General features: G+C 37.7%; 3 protein-coding genes and 1 long non-coding RNA gene across 9 annotated transcripts in view; all 4 read left to right on the top strand.

Moving 5' to 3' along the window:
* Positions 1–899: 899 nt before the first annotated feature.
* LOC111482570 (heavy metal-associated isoprenylated plant protein 45-like) lies at positions 900–6881 on the top strand. Of its 6 annotated transcripts, none has more exons than XM_023128393.1 (3): positions 900–1022; positions 1390–1907; positions 6252–6332. In XM_023128393.1, the coding sequence occupies exon 2, from the start codon at positions 1464–1466 to the stop codon at positions 1899–1901; it is 438 nt and encodes a 145-aa protein (XP_022984161.1). In that variant the 5' UTR covers positions 900–1022; positions 1390–1463; the 3' UTR covers positions 1902–1907; positions 6252–6332. The 6 variants fall into 6 exon arrangements, with proteins under 6 accessions (XP_022984161.1, XP_022984160.1, XP_022984157.1 ...); XM_023128392.1 differs by having other exon boundaries at positions 900–1067; XM_023128388.1 differs by lacking the exons at positions 900–1022; positions 1390–1907 and adding exons at positions 5319–5599; positions 6392–6881 and having other exon boundaries at positions 6252–6327.
* LOC111482571 lies at positions 2702–3818 on the top strand. Its single transcript, XR_002718236.1, has 2 exons — positions 2702–3531; positions 3756–3818. It is a non-coding gene; the product is annotated as an uncharacterized LOC111482571 (long non-coding RNA).
* Positions 6882–8993: 2112 nt separating the features above from the next.
* On the top strand, positions 8994–10292 carry LOC111483205. The gene has a single exon (XM_023129354.1). The coding sequence runs from the start codon at positions 8994–8996 to the stop codon at positions 10170–10172; it is 1179 nt and encodes a 392-aa protein (XP_022985122.1). The 3' UTR covers positions 10173–10292.
* A 1288-nt stretch (positions 10293–11580) lies between these two features.
* LOC111482569 (DExH-box ATP-dependent RNA helicase DExH7, chloroplastic) overlaps positions 11581–15342 on the top strand; it is a 32806-nt gene continuing 29044 nt past the window's right edge. The window contains exons 1-4 of the mRNA XM_023128386.1: positions 11581–11904; positions 13297–13402; positions 13526–13716; positions 14930–14980. Coding sequence (XP_022984154.1) covers positions 11599–11904; positions 13297–13402; positions 13526–13716; positions 14930–14980 — 654 coding nt within the window. The 5' untranslated portion in view covers positions 11581–11598. The remainder of the gene's footprint in view (positions 11905–13296; positions 13403–13525; positions 13717–14929; positions 14981–15342) is intronic.

The raw sequence follows: 15342 nt of genomic DNA, 5'->3' as shown, positions 1-15342 counted from the left end.
TTACTAAGTTTCTTTACAATTTTAACTAGTTTAGGTTGCATGTAAAATCATTCAAGCTCGATATGATCAATCTTGCTTGTGGAGTGATTCGAATCTCAAACAAGTGTTTTGCATTGAGATATTTGATCAACAAAAATCATTCAAGCTAGATATGATTGATCTTGTTTGTGGAGTGATCCAAATCTCAAATAATGTTCTTGCCTTGAGATATTTGATCAACAAGGTAATCCAAATCTTACTTCCCTTGTAGTGATTCCTTATCATATCAGGATGGGCTTCCCCGTCCCCGCGCCCGCCCCGTGGAAATCTCTAGTTCAAATCTCTACTCTTACGTGTTGTCAAACTCTAAAAAAATAAACAACAAACAATTTGATGAATTAATACGCGTGTCGTGTCAAACTTTTTTTAATCGAGTGTTGATTATGTCAAAGTTAGAGATGCCCATTGAGTGAGGAGCAAGATTGAGGACGAAAAATATGATCTCGGTCTTCGGCTCGTGTAGCTAGCAAGTAAAATTCTCTCCTCAGTCCCTCCCCCATTTGATTCTCTACCCCGTTTAGGATAAGTCCTTATGGCCCATTAGATAAACATTATAATCATAATTCATCAATAATTGACCTGTAATAATTTTATAAGATTAGAGGTTCAAATCTCAGTGCCCCAATTTATTTAATACTCCATTAATAAGCTACAATTTTTTTTAATTTTAATTATAAAATAATAATATTTTAATTTAATGGTTGAATATAAGATTTGAATCTATAATTTTTTAATTAATAATAAAATAATACATTTGGTTAAAATTAAATTAGATAAAAGTAAAAATAGGCTTATTTAGTTCATCATCATTTTGAGTTATAAACCGTAACTTATAATCACGATTAGCTTCATAATGACTTCGTTAATTGAAATGGATTAACGTTATCCATTGCTACCAATTTGGTTTGAACTCGCAGCACCACAGACAAGGGAAATTGGCGGAAGGGGCGTGGCGTTTTCTGCATGAGAAACTGTAGAGGAAGGTATGGGAATGGAGATGGCTACTGGAAGCAGCAATCTCTATGCCAGTTAAGCGCATCCCCTCCTCTCCCACCCATTTCTCTGAATCGTAATCTCTTCATGGAATCGCCTTCCATTAATTTCCATTCCTGATTGTTCATCTTGATTCTCCCTCTGATATTCGCAACAATCCATATTGTGTTCGATTCATTGCGTCGAGTTTAGGATTTCGATCCGAAATTGTGGGTTGTTCTTTTCCAGATTCTTGAATTTGTGTTAATTTTTGTATTTTTCCGTGCTTGGGATCTCTGTTGATGTTCGATTTTGCTTGGAGATCGAGGTTTAGGGTTTTTGATAGATTATGATCAACTCGCAAATTGGATCTGTCAGGGGATATTTGATTCCTGACGGAGATTTTCTTCTACAAGAAGGAGAATCTTCTTAATCAGGTGATAATCAAATCAATGGCATCATCTGGGGGTTTTTTGTTAATATGTATGCTTCATTCTCTGATTGCTTTAACTTGTGGAGCGTTAATGATGTTTTACTCTCACGAGGTCTATGTGTTTGGCCATGGCCCTGAAACAGCGATCAAGCTGCAGGGATCTAGCCCCCACGATCAGCTTCTGATAAGGACATCTGATTCCTTCTCTGGTTTGCTTCTCTTTACTGTTGGGTTTCTTTTATTCATGGTGGCATTTGTGAAAGATAGAGAGTTTCAAAGCTTCTTTGCTAAAGGATGCGTGTTGCTTCACCTTGCCATGGCCATATGGAGAGTTTATTTCGAGAGGAAGCTTGAGGATCTCGCCCAAGATTGGCCTCGACAGGTCGTTGGGGATGTTACATTGGCATTGTCATGGGTCTTCTTTCTTGTGTATTCATGGAGAGAAAAGTACGATTAACTCCAGGTTCAACTCTTCTTTCAGCTGCCTTTATTGTTTAAAATTGTCTATTATGACTCTGCTTCTTGATTATGACGAGGTTGATGGAAATTGATATTGTTTTCACTGGTTTTTGCTGAGAATTGGGGGTGGGAACTGGGAAGTGAGATGGAAATTGAAGATTGATTTGATTCGTTTCCTTCAAACAAATTGAGCTTGAATTTGGTTTCTGTTCTATCTGATGATGACACATTCATTTGTTCATGCTTGCTATCTTCTGTAAGAGTATGCATTTTGCCTTTCTCTATGATTAGAATCGAAGTTCAACTCCATGCCAAAATGGGGTTTTGGACCATGAATGTAACCCCTGGAGTTGTAACCGGGGCAAGGAACAACTCGTGATAGGCTTCTTGGCCAAATGACATAAATAAACTTATATCACATCAACATGAGAAAGTGATTTTGATATTGCGCAGCTTGGGCAATTCTAGGTAGAGTGGCTTTAAAGAGATTTTTGTGAAAAGTATGTGAGATCCCACATCGGTTGGAGAGAGGTCTTATAAGGGTGTAGAAACCTCTCTTTAGTAGATGCGTTTTAAAACCGTAAGGCTGACGACAATATGTAACGGGCCAAAGCGAACAATATTTATTGGTGGTCGGCTTGGGCTGTTACAAATGGTATTAGAGATAGACACTGGGCGGTATGTCAGCAAGGACGCTGGGCTCCAAGGGGGTGGATTGTGAGACCCCACATCGGTTGGAGAGGGGTCTTATAAGGGTATGGAAACCTCTCCCTAGCCGACGCGTTTTGAAATCATGAGGCTGACAACGATACGTAACGAACGAAAGCAGACAATATCTACTGGTGGTGGGTTTGAGCTGTTACAAAGCATGTTGAAAGGACTTGGGCTTGTTTACAAGTGATGATAAAGCATGTCATACGACACATTCAGATTGCTAGAGAAGCAGGGAATTGGGAGTATTGGAGCTATCAAGTGCAGAATCTTGGGTTGGGGACTTCGACTTGTTTGATGGTCGTGCTGATATCTTTGACTTCCTTCTCAGAGGGCTGAGTTTATATATCTTGAAGGACAGTAATAATAGTAAGAAGGCTTCATATCCTCAAAATGCCCAGATGATTTGATTTTCCCCATTTCGAATACTCTTCATCCCATCATATTTGCCTTGGCATGGTATTGGAACCTTTAGTCACTTCCCTTCATTTATTGTTGGGAAACGAACATCAGAATTCCCTTTTGGCATGGAGGAAAAGACTATGATGCTTCACTGCGAGTTCGACTAACTAGTTAAGGGACAAGTTGCGAAACTAGGTATCGTTGAAGTCATGAGATCAAATTATGGTAGCTATTTATGTAGTATACTAACAGTTCCGAGTTTTGGATGCCAAATGTTAAAGGCGTGGATGTCACATAACATCCATAGAACCACATGTGAGGTAGGCCAAACACTTGTTCATACCTGGGAAAAGTGAAGTAACTTTAATATGTTGTCCGCTTGGAGGCAGTGCTTTTATTTGAACTCTTTCTATGGCCTTGACTGACTGATGTGAGTACAAAGTTTCTTTCTGTTGAACTGATATATATTTGCCAAAATATTAGCGGAAGAGGGCAACGAAACATTTCTTATAAGGGTGTGGAAACCTCTCCCTAATAGATGAGTTTCAAAACCTTGAGGGGAAGCATGAAAGGGAAAGCCCAAAAAAGATAATATCTGATAGCGGTAAGATTGAGCTATTGCAAATGGTATCGGAGCCAAACACTGGACGGTATGTGAGCGAGGACATTGGGCCCCCAAGGGGAGTGAATAGTGAGATTCCGTACGGTTAGAGGGGGGAATGAAACATTGCTTATAAAGGTGTGGAAACCTCTCCCTAGTAGACGCATTCTAAAATCGTGAGCCTGACGGCGCTACGTAGCGGGCCGAAGTGGACAATATCTACTAGATGTAGGCTTGGGCTGTTACGATCAGTTAGAACTTTTTCTATTGTACTGACGTGAATCTTTTCTTGTTGGTTTTGGTACTTGTGTCGATGGGAAAAGAAGTAGAAAACTTTGTCTCATATTGAATGGTAAGGGTATATCAAAAACATTTTTCCACCTTTTCCTCGTGGATATAATGCATTAACTGATCGAGCTACATTATTAGAAGTAATTTTGAAGTTGTGTCTTATGGTATGTTTGAGAGTGATTTTGAAATTATTGAATTTAGTTTTATCATATTTAAAATCACTCTCAACTATATATTTAATCGTTACCATAAAACCAAACTATAAGGCTGTCTCACCATATGTTTTTTTCATTATAGCAATTATTTTTTAGTCCAACAACTGTGGAGTGAAGAAGATCGAACCAGAATGGTAATAGATTTTATATATCCACCAAGCTATGCTAGGATAAACCGTGTTGCAATTAATTACACAAGATGAAACTATTGCAATAACCTACCATTGGTAGAGTTTATTTGCAACATACTTCCACGTTGGACGTGCATGAATAGCTCAAATCAAAAAGTTCAAAGACATATGATAATATGGTCAACCTCAACACAACTTAAAGGTTAGACACGTTATGAACCAAAGTGGACAATAGCTGCTAGCAGTGGGTTTGAACTGTTACAAATGGTATCAGAACTTGACATTAAGTTAATGTGCCAGCGAGGACACTGGCCCCAAGGGGGTGGATTGTGAGATCACACATCAGTTGGAGAGGGGAACAAAACATTCCTTATGAGAGTAAAAACCTCTTCAGAACATATGCGCTTTGGCGAGATACGTAACAGGCCAAAACAGACAATATCTGTTAGTAGTGGGCTTGGGCTTGGACGGTTACAAATGGTATTTGAACTAGACATTGGGCAATGTGCCAGTGAGGACGTTGGCCCCAAGGGGGTGGATTGTGAGATCACACATCGGTTGGAGAAGGGAACGAAACATTCCTTATAAGAGTGAAACCCTCTTCGTAACACACGTTTTAAAATCGTGAGGCTGATAACAATAAGTAATGAGCCAAAACGGACAAGATCTGCTAACGGTGGGCTTGACTTGGGCTTGGACTTGGATGGTTACAAATAGTAAAACATTTCTACTCTTTAAAAGATTATAGATTCAAATCATCTCCGACATTCGTGAGGTAATATTCTTAGAGAAAATCAACCCATCGGTTCAGACGTTTCTTTAGAATATTTGTGGCATAATATTCGAAAGAAACGGATGATATTTGTTTTTACAATTCTCTCTAAAACTTCCCATTTAGAAACCCACATTTACATGAACATCCAACCCCTTATCCTTTTGGCCACATCTCATTTCCTTGATTATGCATAGAAAAGAATAAACCAAAATCAGAATAAATATCTGTCATGTCCCATGTTGGTTTCTCCCTATTAATGAATGAAAACTTTAGGGTCATAGTTAGGGATAAGGGGAGGGGATGAGAGTATCGATTCAAATGGACAGAGCAAATTAAAGGCAGCCCCAATTTGAGCCATTTTCTTTTATTCCTATGAGCTTTTGGAAAAGAAAAAAAAACCAAACCTCATAATAAGAATAAATACACACACAATGCTCCATGCAGAAACAGCAAAAGGGAACCCCATAACTTGCTATATATATATTTATACAACCAAACCCTTCAGCCATATCGACCATCGTCATGTTTGGGCTTCGATTTCATCGAAAACGTTCCTCCAATGCCATGTCGGTAAGTACTGCAGTCCTTCCCTTTCGTTTTCTCGAATGTCTTTAACTCTTACTGGAACTGTGAGATCCCATGTCGGTTGGTGAGGAGAACGATACATTCTTTATAAGGGTGTGGAAACGTCTTCCTAGTAGATGCGTTTTAGAAACCTTGAGGAGAAGCCCGAAAGGAAAAATCTAAAGAGAACAATATCTGCTAATGGTGTTTCGTCTTTCTCTTGCATTTTCTCTAATGTCTTTAACTTTTACTGAAACTGTGAGATCCCACGTCAGTTGATGAGTAGAACGTAACATTCTTTATAAGGGTGTGAAAACCTCTCCCTGGCAGATGGTTTCTAGAAACCTTGAGAGGAAGCCCGAAAGGGGAAGTTCGAAGAGGACAATATTTGCTAGCAGTGTACAGTCATTTCCTTCCGTTTTCTCTAATGTCTTTTAACTCTTACTGAAACTGTGAGATCTCACATGGGTTGACGAGGAGAGCAAAACATTCTTTATCAAGGTCTGGAAACCTCTCCTTAACAACGCATTTTAAAAACCTTGAGGGGAAGCCCGAAAAGGACAATATTTGCTAGCGGTGGACTTTGGCTGTTACTTAAACTTAAAAGCTTAAGTCGAGTTATCGTATATTTAATCCATTTAATGCTCGTATGCATCAGATTGTCGAGCTTCTAGTGCACATGGACTGCAATGGATGCGAGGATCGGGTTCGAAGAGCGATCTCTAAGATCGAAGGCAAGTACTACTATTTAATGAGCAAATTTTGTTTGTGAGCTAACTGAGAAAAGTTACACAACAGGAGTAGATAGCTTGGAAATAGACATGGACAAACAGAAGGTGACTGTAACTGGATATGTAGAAGAAAGAAAAGTACTAAAGAAGGTGAGAGGAACGGGGCGAAAAGCCGAGCTATGGCCGTTCCCTTACGACAGTGAATACTATCCATACGCATCGCAGTATTACGACGAATCGACGTATGCATCGACGTATAATTATTACAGGCATGGTTTTAATGAAGGCGTCCATGGATACTTCCCAGATCCTTTATATTCAACTGTTAGTGATAACACTGTTCATCTTTTTAGTGAAGATAATGTCCATGCTTATTGTAGTGTTATGTGATCCATTATTCTATATAATCCCTATGTGAGCTTCATAAACGAATGAATATGTGGAGCGTAGGATTTGAAATGTCTTGAGAATAGGCATTAACATACATATTTGTTGAACTATGCTCGTGTTGATAGATACTTACGTTATTCAGCAATGAAAACGAGTTAAATCTATAATGTCGGGTCTCGTCTCTCTTTATTTATTATTTTTATTTGAAGTTATAATATTGGATTTCTAAAGATTTTGAGGCAGCGCTACATCATATTCGTATAATGATGTGACGTTAGAATATATATTTATTTATTGAGTGAAAATAAGAATAAAATGTGTTATAATTCAAAGAATTACGCTCGTTCATAAAATTGAAAAAATTTACTCATTCCAAATGGTTATATACTTGTAATAACTTACTCTCGAATTTGGAACCGTTAAAAGTGTAATAATACTAAAAATTGACAATTTCATAATATTAAAATATCTTAACGATAGAATGATGTAGGCAAGAGAAAGCAAAATGGATCCGTAACCTCGAGAAAAGGGATTGACTCTGAGGACTGGGCATGAGGTCCAAGTCCCAAATCCGTCGGTTAATGGTGGACTGCTTGAGCTGTTATTGCGACGAGAGCAGATCGCCACGTGCTGGCCCATGGACGGACTGGGAATGTGTGAGGAAGAACAAAATCCCGATAATACTCACTTAAAGTTATCACCTCAAACTTATTGTCAATACGAGTGTAGTAGATCAGTAATTAAAACGTCCAATTTTTTTTTCTTTTATAGTCGAACGTTCAAATACCCACAACAAACTAAAGAAACCTAAATTAACACAAAATTAGCCATCTAAATAGAAACGAAAAAAAAATGAACGATGATAAGATATGGAATCCTATAAGAATATATTCATATAATAATTTAAAAAATCATAGCATGGGGAATAAACATATGATTGATGTGTGTGTGAGAAGAATATATGATCTAATAATATATCTTCATCGTCACATCAAAACCTTCATCTTAATTAAGTGATGTATAAAAGCATATGCTTAAAATAAAAATAAAATTTTGTCCCTTAAAAATATTTATAAATTATATATTATAGTTTTATTTCCCCCTAATTTTAGTAACAGTCCAAGTGCATCATTAATAGATATTGCTTTTCGTAAATATTTCAAAACACATTTCCACATTATTACAAGGAATGTTTCGTCCATCTCTCCAACCAATATGAGATCTCACAATCCATCCCCTTAAGTAACGTCTCCCTAAATTGATAACATCTCCTTAATTGAGAGGTTTTACAACCTTGAAGGGAAGCCCGAAGAGAAAGCATAAAGAAGACAATATCTGCTAGTAGTGGACTTAGGTCGTTACATGTTTAGTCCCTTAAAAATAAAAATAAAAGAATGAAAATCGACATAAATTGGGAATATGTCCAAAATTTGGTTGAAGAACAAGCAAATAAACAAGAATATGGTTGGCAAGGTGATGTAAGTGGTAAAAATTGAACTTAAAGAGGCAAAAAGCATCAAAACCCACGTTGAAATTGTCAGCCAATTTGTGAGCAAAATGAAACCAAAGGAAAAAGAACATTATTGCAATTTGGTCCCTTAATTACATATCTCTCTCTCTTATATTATTTATATGCTCCTTTTCAAGAATCACATGCTCTTATAATATTTCAAACTAATCGTAGAATAAAGTTATTGAATTCATGTTCTCGTAAAAAGCCTTAAAAATTTATGTAATAGGTCTCGATTTTAAATTTTGTGTTGGATAAATATTTGAATTTTTAATTTCAAATTTATTTTGTATTAATAAGTCATCATATAGGCCAAGCATCGGAGCTTTAAAATGGTGAGGTTTAACGGACTAAAATAGGTCGCAGTTGGTGGCTATGGTAGGTATGAGGATTGAGGATAGCGAACTCCTCTATCGTCTTACATAGATCCATCTTATATCGTTACAAAATTCAAAATGATCTAGTTAAAAAAAAAAAAATAATAATAATAATATATATATATGTTCATATAACCGGATAACTAAATAACTACTAAACCTAAATAAAAAAGGTTAAAATTAGTTTTTAAATAATTAAAAAATAACTAGTTAACGTATTTGGAGGGGAAGGTCCTATTTCTACTCCTTTTTTTACTCTCTGTAATTTCCATTTCCATTTTACCCATTTTTTCCCAAAAGAAAAATAATAATAATTAAACTCAAATTGCAGTTTTCCGTAAAAAAAAAAAAAAAAAAATCGCCATAATTAATTTCCACCGCAGCCACCGCTGATGTCATCCTCTCCCGCCGACAACGGCCGCCCGGCGGCCCAAGAAATAACCACTGCAGAAGAAGCCGCTGCCCAAGAGCCAACCCCTGCAGTTTCCGCCGAAGAAACTAACCCTCCCGCCGCCAAACCACCCGCCGCCCGACATAACAGGAGAACGAGCGGCAGCGGCCTGGTGGTGAGATTCGACATCTCACAAACGGCATCCTTAACCAGCATCGCTCAATCCGCCATCGAATCACTAAAACTCATCCTCCCAAATATCTCCTCGGCTCTCTCCGCCGCTCCTAACCCCGCCCTCGCCCTCCTCCACGACACGGAAGTTACCGCCCAAATCATCGCCCTTCTCCGCAGCTCCACCTCCGGCGCCGGTGACGACAACCTCTGCCGTTGGCTCTACGACACTTTCCAATCCAACAACCCTGACCTCAAACTCGTCGTCCTCCGCTTCCTCCCTATCCTCCTCGGCGCCTACCTCTCCCGCGTCGTCTCCCGCCGCAAATCCCTCGCCGGATTCGAAGCCGTCCTCCTCTCCCTCTACGCTCACGAAACCAACCGCCGTGCTAGCCAGCCCCTCACCGTCAACATCCCTGACCTAGCCCACCCTAGCATTTACCACGAAACGAAATCCCCTCTGAAATACAACGCCACCGCTCTCAATCTCGCCGTCATCTCCCCATCATTGGAGCCCCACGGCATGGTCCGCTCCACTAAAAGGGCCCGAATCGTCGGCGTCGCCCTCGAACTCTACTACACGAAGATCGAGAAGATTCCGGAGTCTTCGAAGATCGATTTCTGCGAGTTTTGCCGATTGTGGGCCGGCGGCGACGATGAATCCGGAGGAGCTAAAAAAGAGGAGAGGGAGGAGGAAGAGGAGGAGGAGGAGGAGTACATCGGGATTATTCCATTGCCATGGGAGATTCTTCAGCCGATACTAAGAGTGTTAGGGCACTGTCTTCTAGGGTCGAATTTGATTACAAAGAGCAAGAAGAATGAAACAAGGCCATTGTTCAATGCGGCCATTGCTGCAATTCGGAGCTTGTATGTGAGATCTATGCACGATATTAATCCGAAAGCCATTTTAGCGACCGGGAGCTTGATGAGGTTGGGGAATATGGCCATGGAATCCGGCGATGAGATCGATTACACTGAGATTCCTGCTCAAACCGTCATCAACCTCTAGCAATTTTATTAGGGCTTTCAATCCTTTTTTTTTTTTCCCCCTCTTTTTCTGTTAATTAGAGTTTATATATAATTGAGAGAAAATTGTTGTCTTGTTCTCTCTATACCCTACCGGACTCGGCTTTCGGATGCTTTCTTCTCACTCACCTGCCGAGATTGATTAAAGACGGTCTTCTTCGCATCGCAAATAAGTACGGTTCATTTTCCGACGTACTTAATTTTTAAGTTCGTATGATGTGTCACGGGGAGAGAATGCTTATTGTAACTGAGCTTGTATAAAGCCGCTTCTCGCATATTTTCAATGTACGTCTCATTTGAATGTGATATCGATTCATTTATGTAATAAAAATAAACCACAATTTTATAAGGGTGTGGAAACCTTTTTCTAACGTTTCGTTTTAAAGGGGAAGTCCGAAAGGGAAAGCACAAAAAATACAATATTTACTAGCGGTGGATTTGGGGGGCCGTTACAAATGGTATCAGAGTCAGACACTAGACAATGTGTTAGCCTTCTCACTATTCTCCAAACGGGAGTAGACACGAGGATGTGTACCAACAAGGACATTGGCCCATAAGGGGGTGGATTTGGTGGGGGCCCACATCAATTGAAGAAAGGAATGAGTGCCAGCAAGGGTCTGAGGGGGTGGATTATGATCTCTCACACTGAAGGGGTGACTTATGATGTCTCACATTGGTTGTGGAGGAGAACAAACCACCCTTTATAAGGGTATAAAAACCTTCTTTTAGCAGAGCTCGAAAGGGACAGCCCAAAGAGGACAATATCTGCTAGCGGTGAATCTGGGCCGTTACATGGCTCGAAAGGGAAAGCCCAAAGAGGACAATATCTGCTAGCGGTGGATCTGGGCCGTTACATGTATTGTCGTCTACTCCGAAATCATGTATAGGTCTGTTAGACAATAGAGATGTGACTAGTTGTCAACTATTTCCCTGATTATTATTCGCAAAATTGTTTTTTTCTTGAAAAATTTTAAATGAGAGAAAAAACATGCTCGTTTAATTATATTTTAAGTTCGTAATAGAAATGCTACTAGTTACAAATGGTTTAATTTTAGTATATGTATTTTTAAATTTTTACTTTAGTTCTCGTAATACTAATAAATCTTAAATTAAATTTTTTTTTTTTTCTTTTTTTTTGTAAATAATAATAATAGTTTTCATACAAAAATATATTTATTAAATTATATCGGTTAAAGTTATTTTTATCCAATTTAATTAAATAATAGTTTATTGAATTTATCGCGGGAAAACTCATTCATAATAATATTTAAAAAAAAAAACAAAATTTGACTATAAATGTAAATACTAACAAAATTGGGGGTAAATTTGTAATTTGATAAAAGCGAAATGAATTTAGGCGTATTTATTTTTATTATTTCTTTCTCCTGGGATCTTTGCGTCTGCGTACAATGGCTCCAAGGAAGAAGCAGCAGCAGCCTAAGCAGAAGCAAAACAACCGAAAATCCAATCCAACTTCCTCCACCCCCGATTCCCGTTCTTCCACGTCCGGTGCGAAGCTTCATATCTCCGCCGAAAACGAGACTCGTCTCCGTCGTCTCCTACTGAGCTCCGGCCGCTCCACTCCATCGGTCACTCACGCTGATGATTCGCTCTCAAAGGTCCAGAAGGTCAAGAAGCTTCAATCTGTTTACGAGAAGCTCTCATGCGAAGGTTTTACCAATGATCAGATTGAGCTGGCACTCTCCACTATCGGGGTAACTTGTTCTTCAATGTGTTAATTTTGCCGAGCAACATTTTAGTGTTTCCTTCAGCTCTTTCGTTCTATATGTTGTAGTAGTTATGGTTGCTTTGGTTTTTGAGACGGTTTTTCAATCTGGTTAATTTGGTTCCTGATTAAAAAAAACACTACGTGGGTAAGAAAATGGAAGAGTGCAGAATTAAGGAAGTGTTGATGGATCATGTTTACCCGTCGGTTCTTTTGTTTAACGAATTGTAGAATTCGAATGAAATGGAATTGTGTTTTATTTATTGGCATTTTGGCAAAAGCTCTTGTGTTTTCTTTAATAATCTTTGTGGAGTTGGGACTTGTACCATCTCTCATACAATTGCATGTTCTTTATTGAATTTTCATTTTTCTGCATTTTTAACTCATAGTTTAAGATATTCATGAATCAGTTTATCAAACACAGTACAATATTTTGGAACGTAATTAGATTCTTTCAATGCGAGACACATTTACGATCGTTCTCCTATTCGTTTTATTTAATAGGCTGAAAGCCGAATGTTAATCATGTGCTTAGGTTACGCAGGTAGAAGATTTATGGAGAAAAAATAACATAAACTTAAAATGTAGATATTCCAGGGACTTCTCTCACTGGCGTAAAATTGAAAATTACTTTGTATTACAACTTCAAATGACACGACCGTATAAATAGTAAATGGAAAACTTTACGATAAAATAAACGGCATGGTTACCTTAACAATTGAAACTCTAGCGTTAATGATGTTTTACACAGAGGAACAACATCACCATTTTTGGTACCAAGCAAATATATCAATAGATGGGAAGCCTAGGGGGAATGTCCAAGCCCAATGGGTCATTCGCTATTCTCCTTTCTTTTTGACATTGGTGCTAACTGTCTATGTTGCTTTTTGGAGAAAGTTACCCTCACAGGTCTTATTTTGAAGGCTTCGTGGTTGGTATGGACAATGTTCATATCTCTCAAATCTTAGCTTGAGTTTGCTGATGAAATCTTGTTTCTTCTTCCTTAGAGGCCGATAAAATTAGAACCCTTTCCTTTATTGTCAAGGCCTTTTAGTCTGCTTTAGGACTGGAAATTAAGTCTAAATCTCTTCTGTAACTTCTATTTAACATCTTTACTTCCCAATTGCAAAGTTTCTACGTGACACCTTTGACTAAAATAAATTTTATGTGCTGCCGGTTTTCTGAAATTGTCTTGTCTTACTATTCATTTTCTATTTTCAGTTTTTGTTTGACATCTATGGCCTATTTGTAACTGGTTTGACCATCTAGACATTGATTGTAGCTCTCCGTTCCTGAATCTTTATAGTTCCTCAGATGATACTTCGACCATACATGTCTTCTACAAATATCCCAATTTTTTTTTTTTTTTTGTCGTGAGTAGGATGGTGCTACATTTGAGGCTGCTCTTGATTGGTTATGCTTGAACTTGCCAAGTAGTGAGCTTCCACTGAAATTTTCAAGTGGAACTTCTCTGCATGCACATGCAGGTACATTATGATTTGGATATTCGTTTCACAGAATGGTGGCTGTATACATTTCAAGTTTATCGACTTACAGTTAATGCTAACGATTTTGGACGTTTTATGCTACTGCCCTATAATACTTTCCAGGTGGTTCTGTTCGTATTCTACAGACTGCACAAAAAGACTGCCCTCCTGTGGGAGTCCAATCTTCTAAATATAAAGACGGAGACAAAGATATTCCTGTTATATTGAATAGGCGTAAAGATGATGATAAGCTAGATTTGTTCCAATCATCCCAAGCTGAATGGATCAAACAGTATGTGGAACAGCAAGAAGAGGTATAGAAAAAAGTTTGATTAATTCTACATCGATTGTTTTCAGCTCAAATTTAATTATCCAATGATGTAGTTAATAGCCAATAAATATTCCTGCTGATTTCTCAGTCACCTTTTTCTCCATTGGTTTGTAGTTTGTTTGCTCATTATATATTGTTGGGAAATTTAGTGGCCTTTATATGCTTGGAATGAGTAATGTCTCAAGCTGTAAAATTTTAATGTCTTTGAGATTTATGGAAAGGGTTGGATCAAATCTGGTTGCAATCTTGCTCAGTTTGGAAAGGGATACAAAAAATTGGGTGAGACTGAAGTTCTTCTAGAAGTAGAATTTAGAGGTTAGAAGCAACGGTTTTGATATTGTGTTGTTCTGCTTGTTTCACATTAGAAGGTTCTTGGTGGTGATTTTGAAGTTACTGCTCTCACATCAAATGTTTGGTTCAGGATTGCTTTTATGAGTAGTGGAGTTCAAGTCTTGCTGCGAAGTTTATTTATTTGGTGGTTCAGTTTTGGATATCCAAAGTTCTTTTGTGGCTGCATTTCTAAGGTTCTTTGGTTGGTCTTTTTGTAAGCTTTAGGATTATTGGGTTGGGATGTATTGATCCTTGGGTGCTTTCCTGCTTTATTTGGTTTTTGACTTAGAAATTTCCTTGTTGTCTAGTTGTAAGTATAGTTCTTTGTAATTTTTTTTTTCATTTTATCAAAATAAAAAAAATGGTGGGTAGACTTGTTTATAACTATTCGTAGTTTTTATTTTTTACTTTTTAAAGAAGAAATGGTAATTTTCATCAATTGAAAGTGAAAAGTACAAAAGCAGATTTACATGGAAGCTTTGCAATTGCTCAGTAAAGTAGAAGAAGCTTAGTTACAAAAGATTTAGCTTTAAGGACCCAGATGGAGGGATTTTGAACCCCCTTTTTGGTCGAGAAAGGACTCCTCATCTTCCTACCTTCTTTTCTCATTTTACTCTATGAATTGCTAATCTTATAAATTTTTTTTTCTGTTTCTCCTTGAAATTTGGAGGCAACTTTGATATAGTCCTCTCTTCATAGCGGATATTCTACTTTTTGACATCTTTGTCATTTTTTTTCATTTACGTTGTTGTCAGGCAAATAATAAGATGATTAAGAACATTTATGTTATTTATCATTTTCTATTATGAAATTATTATCTTTTCGAAAAGCAATAACATGACATTATCAGTTCTGTATTTTTGTAGGATGACTATGGAACCTGGGAAGATGACCTGGATGATGAAGTTTCTTCTAAGGTGGTACTTTCTTTTCCTTTTTGTGAGAAAGGGTGACGATATTTGTGCTATCTTTTGAGTTCTCTGGGTGTGAGAAATAATAGAATCTTTAGGGCTAGGAGAGATCTTCTAAGGTTTCATCTTGGTGTTCTCTATCAAAACTGTTTGCGGGATTCTCTTTGGAGGATATTTGTTTATGCTGGGATGCTTTCTTATATTCATCATAGCCACTTGTGTTTCTTTGGATTTTTGTATTATGTTCCCATTTCTTTTTGCTTCTTATTTCACTTCCTTGTGGAGTTTGTTTTCATCCATAAAAAGTTGGTCTCATGTAAAAAAAAAAAAAAAAAAAAAAAAAAAAAAAAAAAAAAAAAAAAAAAAAA

The sequence above is a fragment of the Cucurbita maxima genome, unplaced genomic scaffold, assembly GCF_002738345.1.
Source record: "Cucurbita maxima cultivar Rimu unplaced genomic scaffold, Cmax_1.0 Cma_Scf00008, whole genome shotgun sequence".
NCBI classification, from domain to species: Eukaryota; Viridiplantae; Streptophyta; class Magnoliopsida; order Cucurbitales; family Cucurbitaceae; genus Cucurbita; species Cucurbita maxima.
Note: the sequence above shows the minus strand (reverse complement) of the source record. Positions and strands in the feature narration are given on the sequence as shown.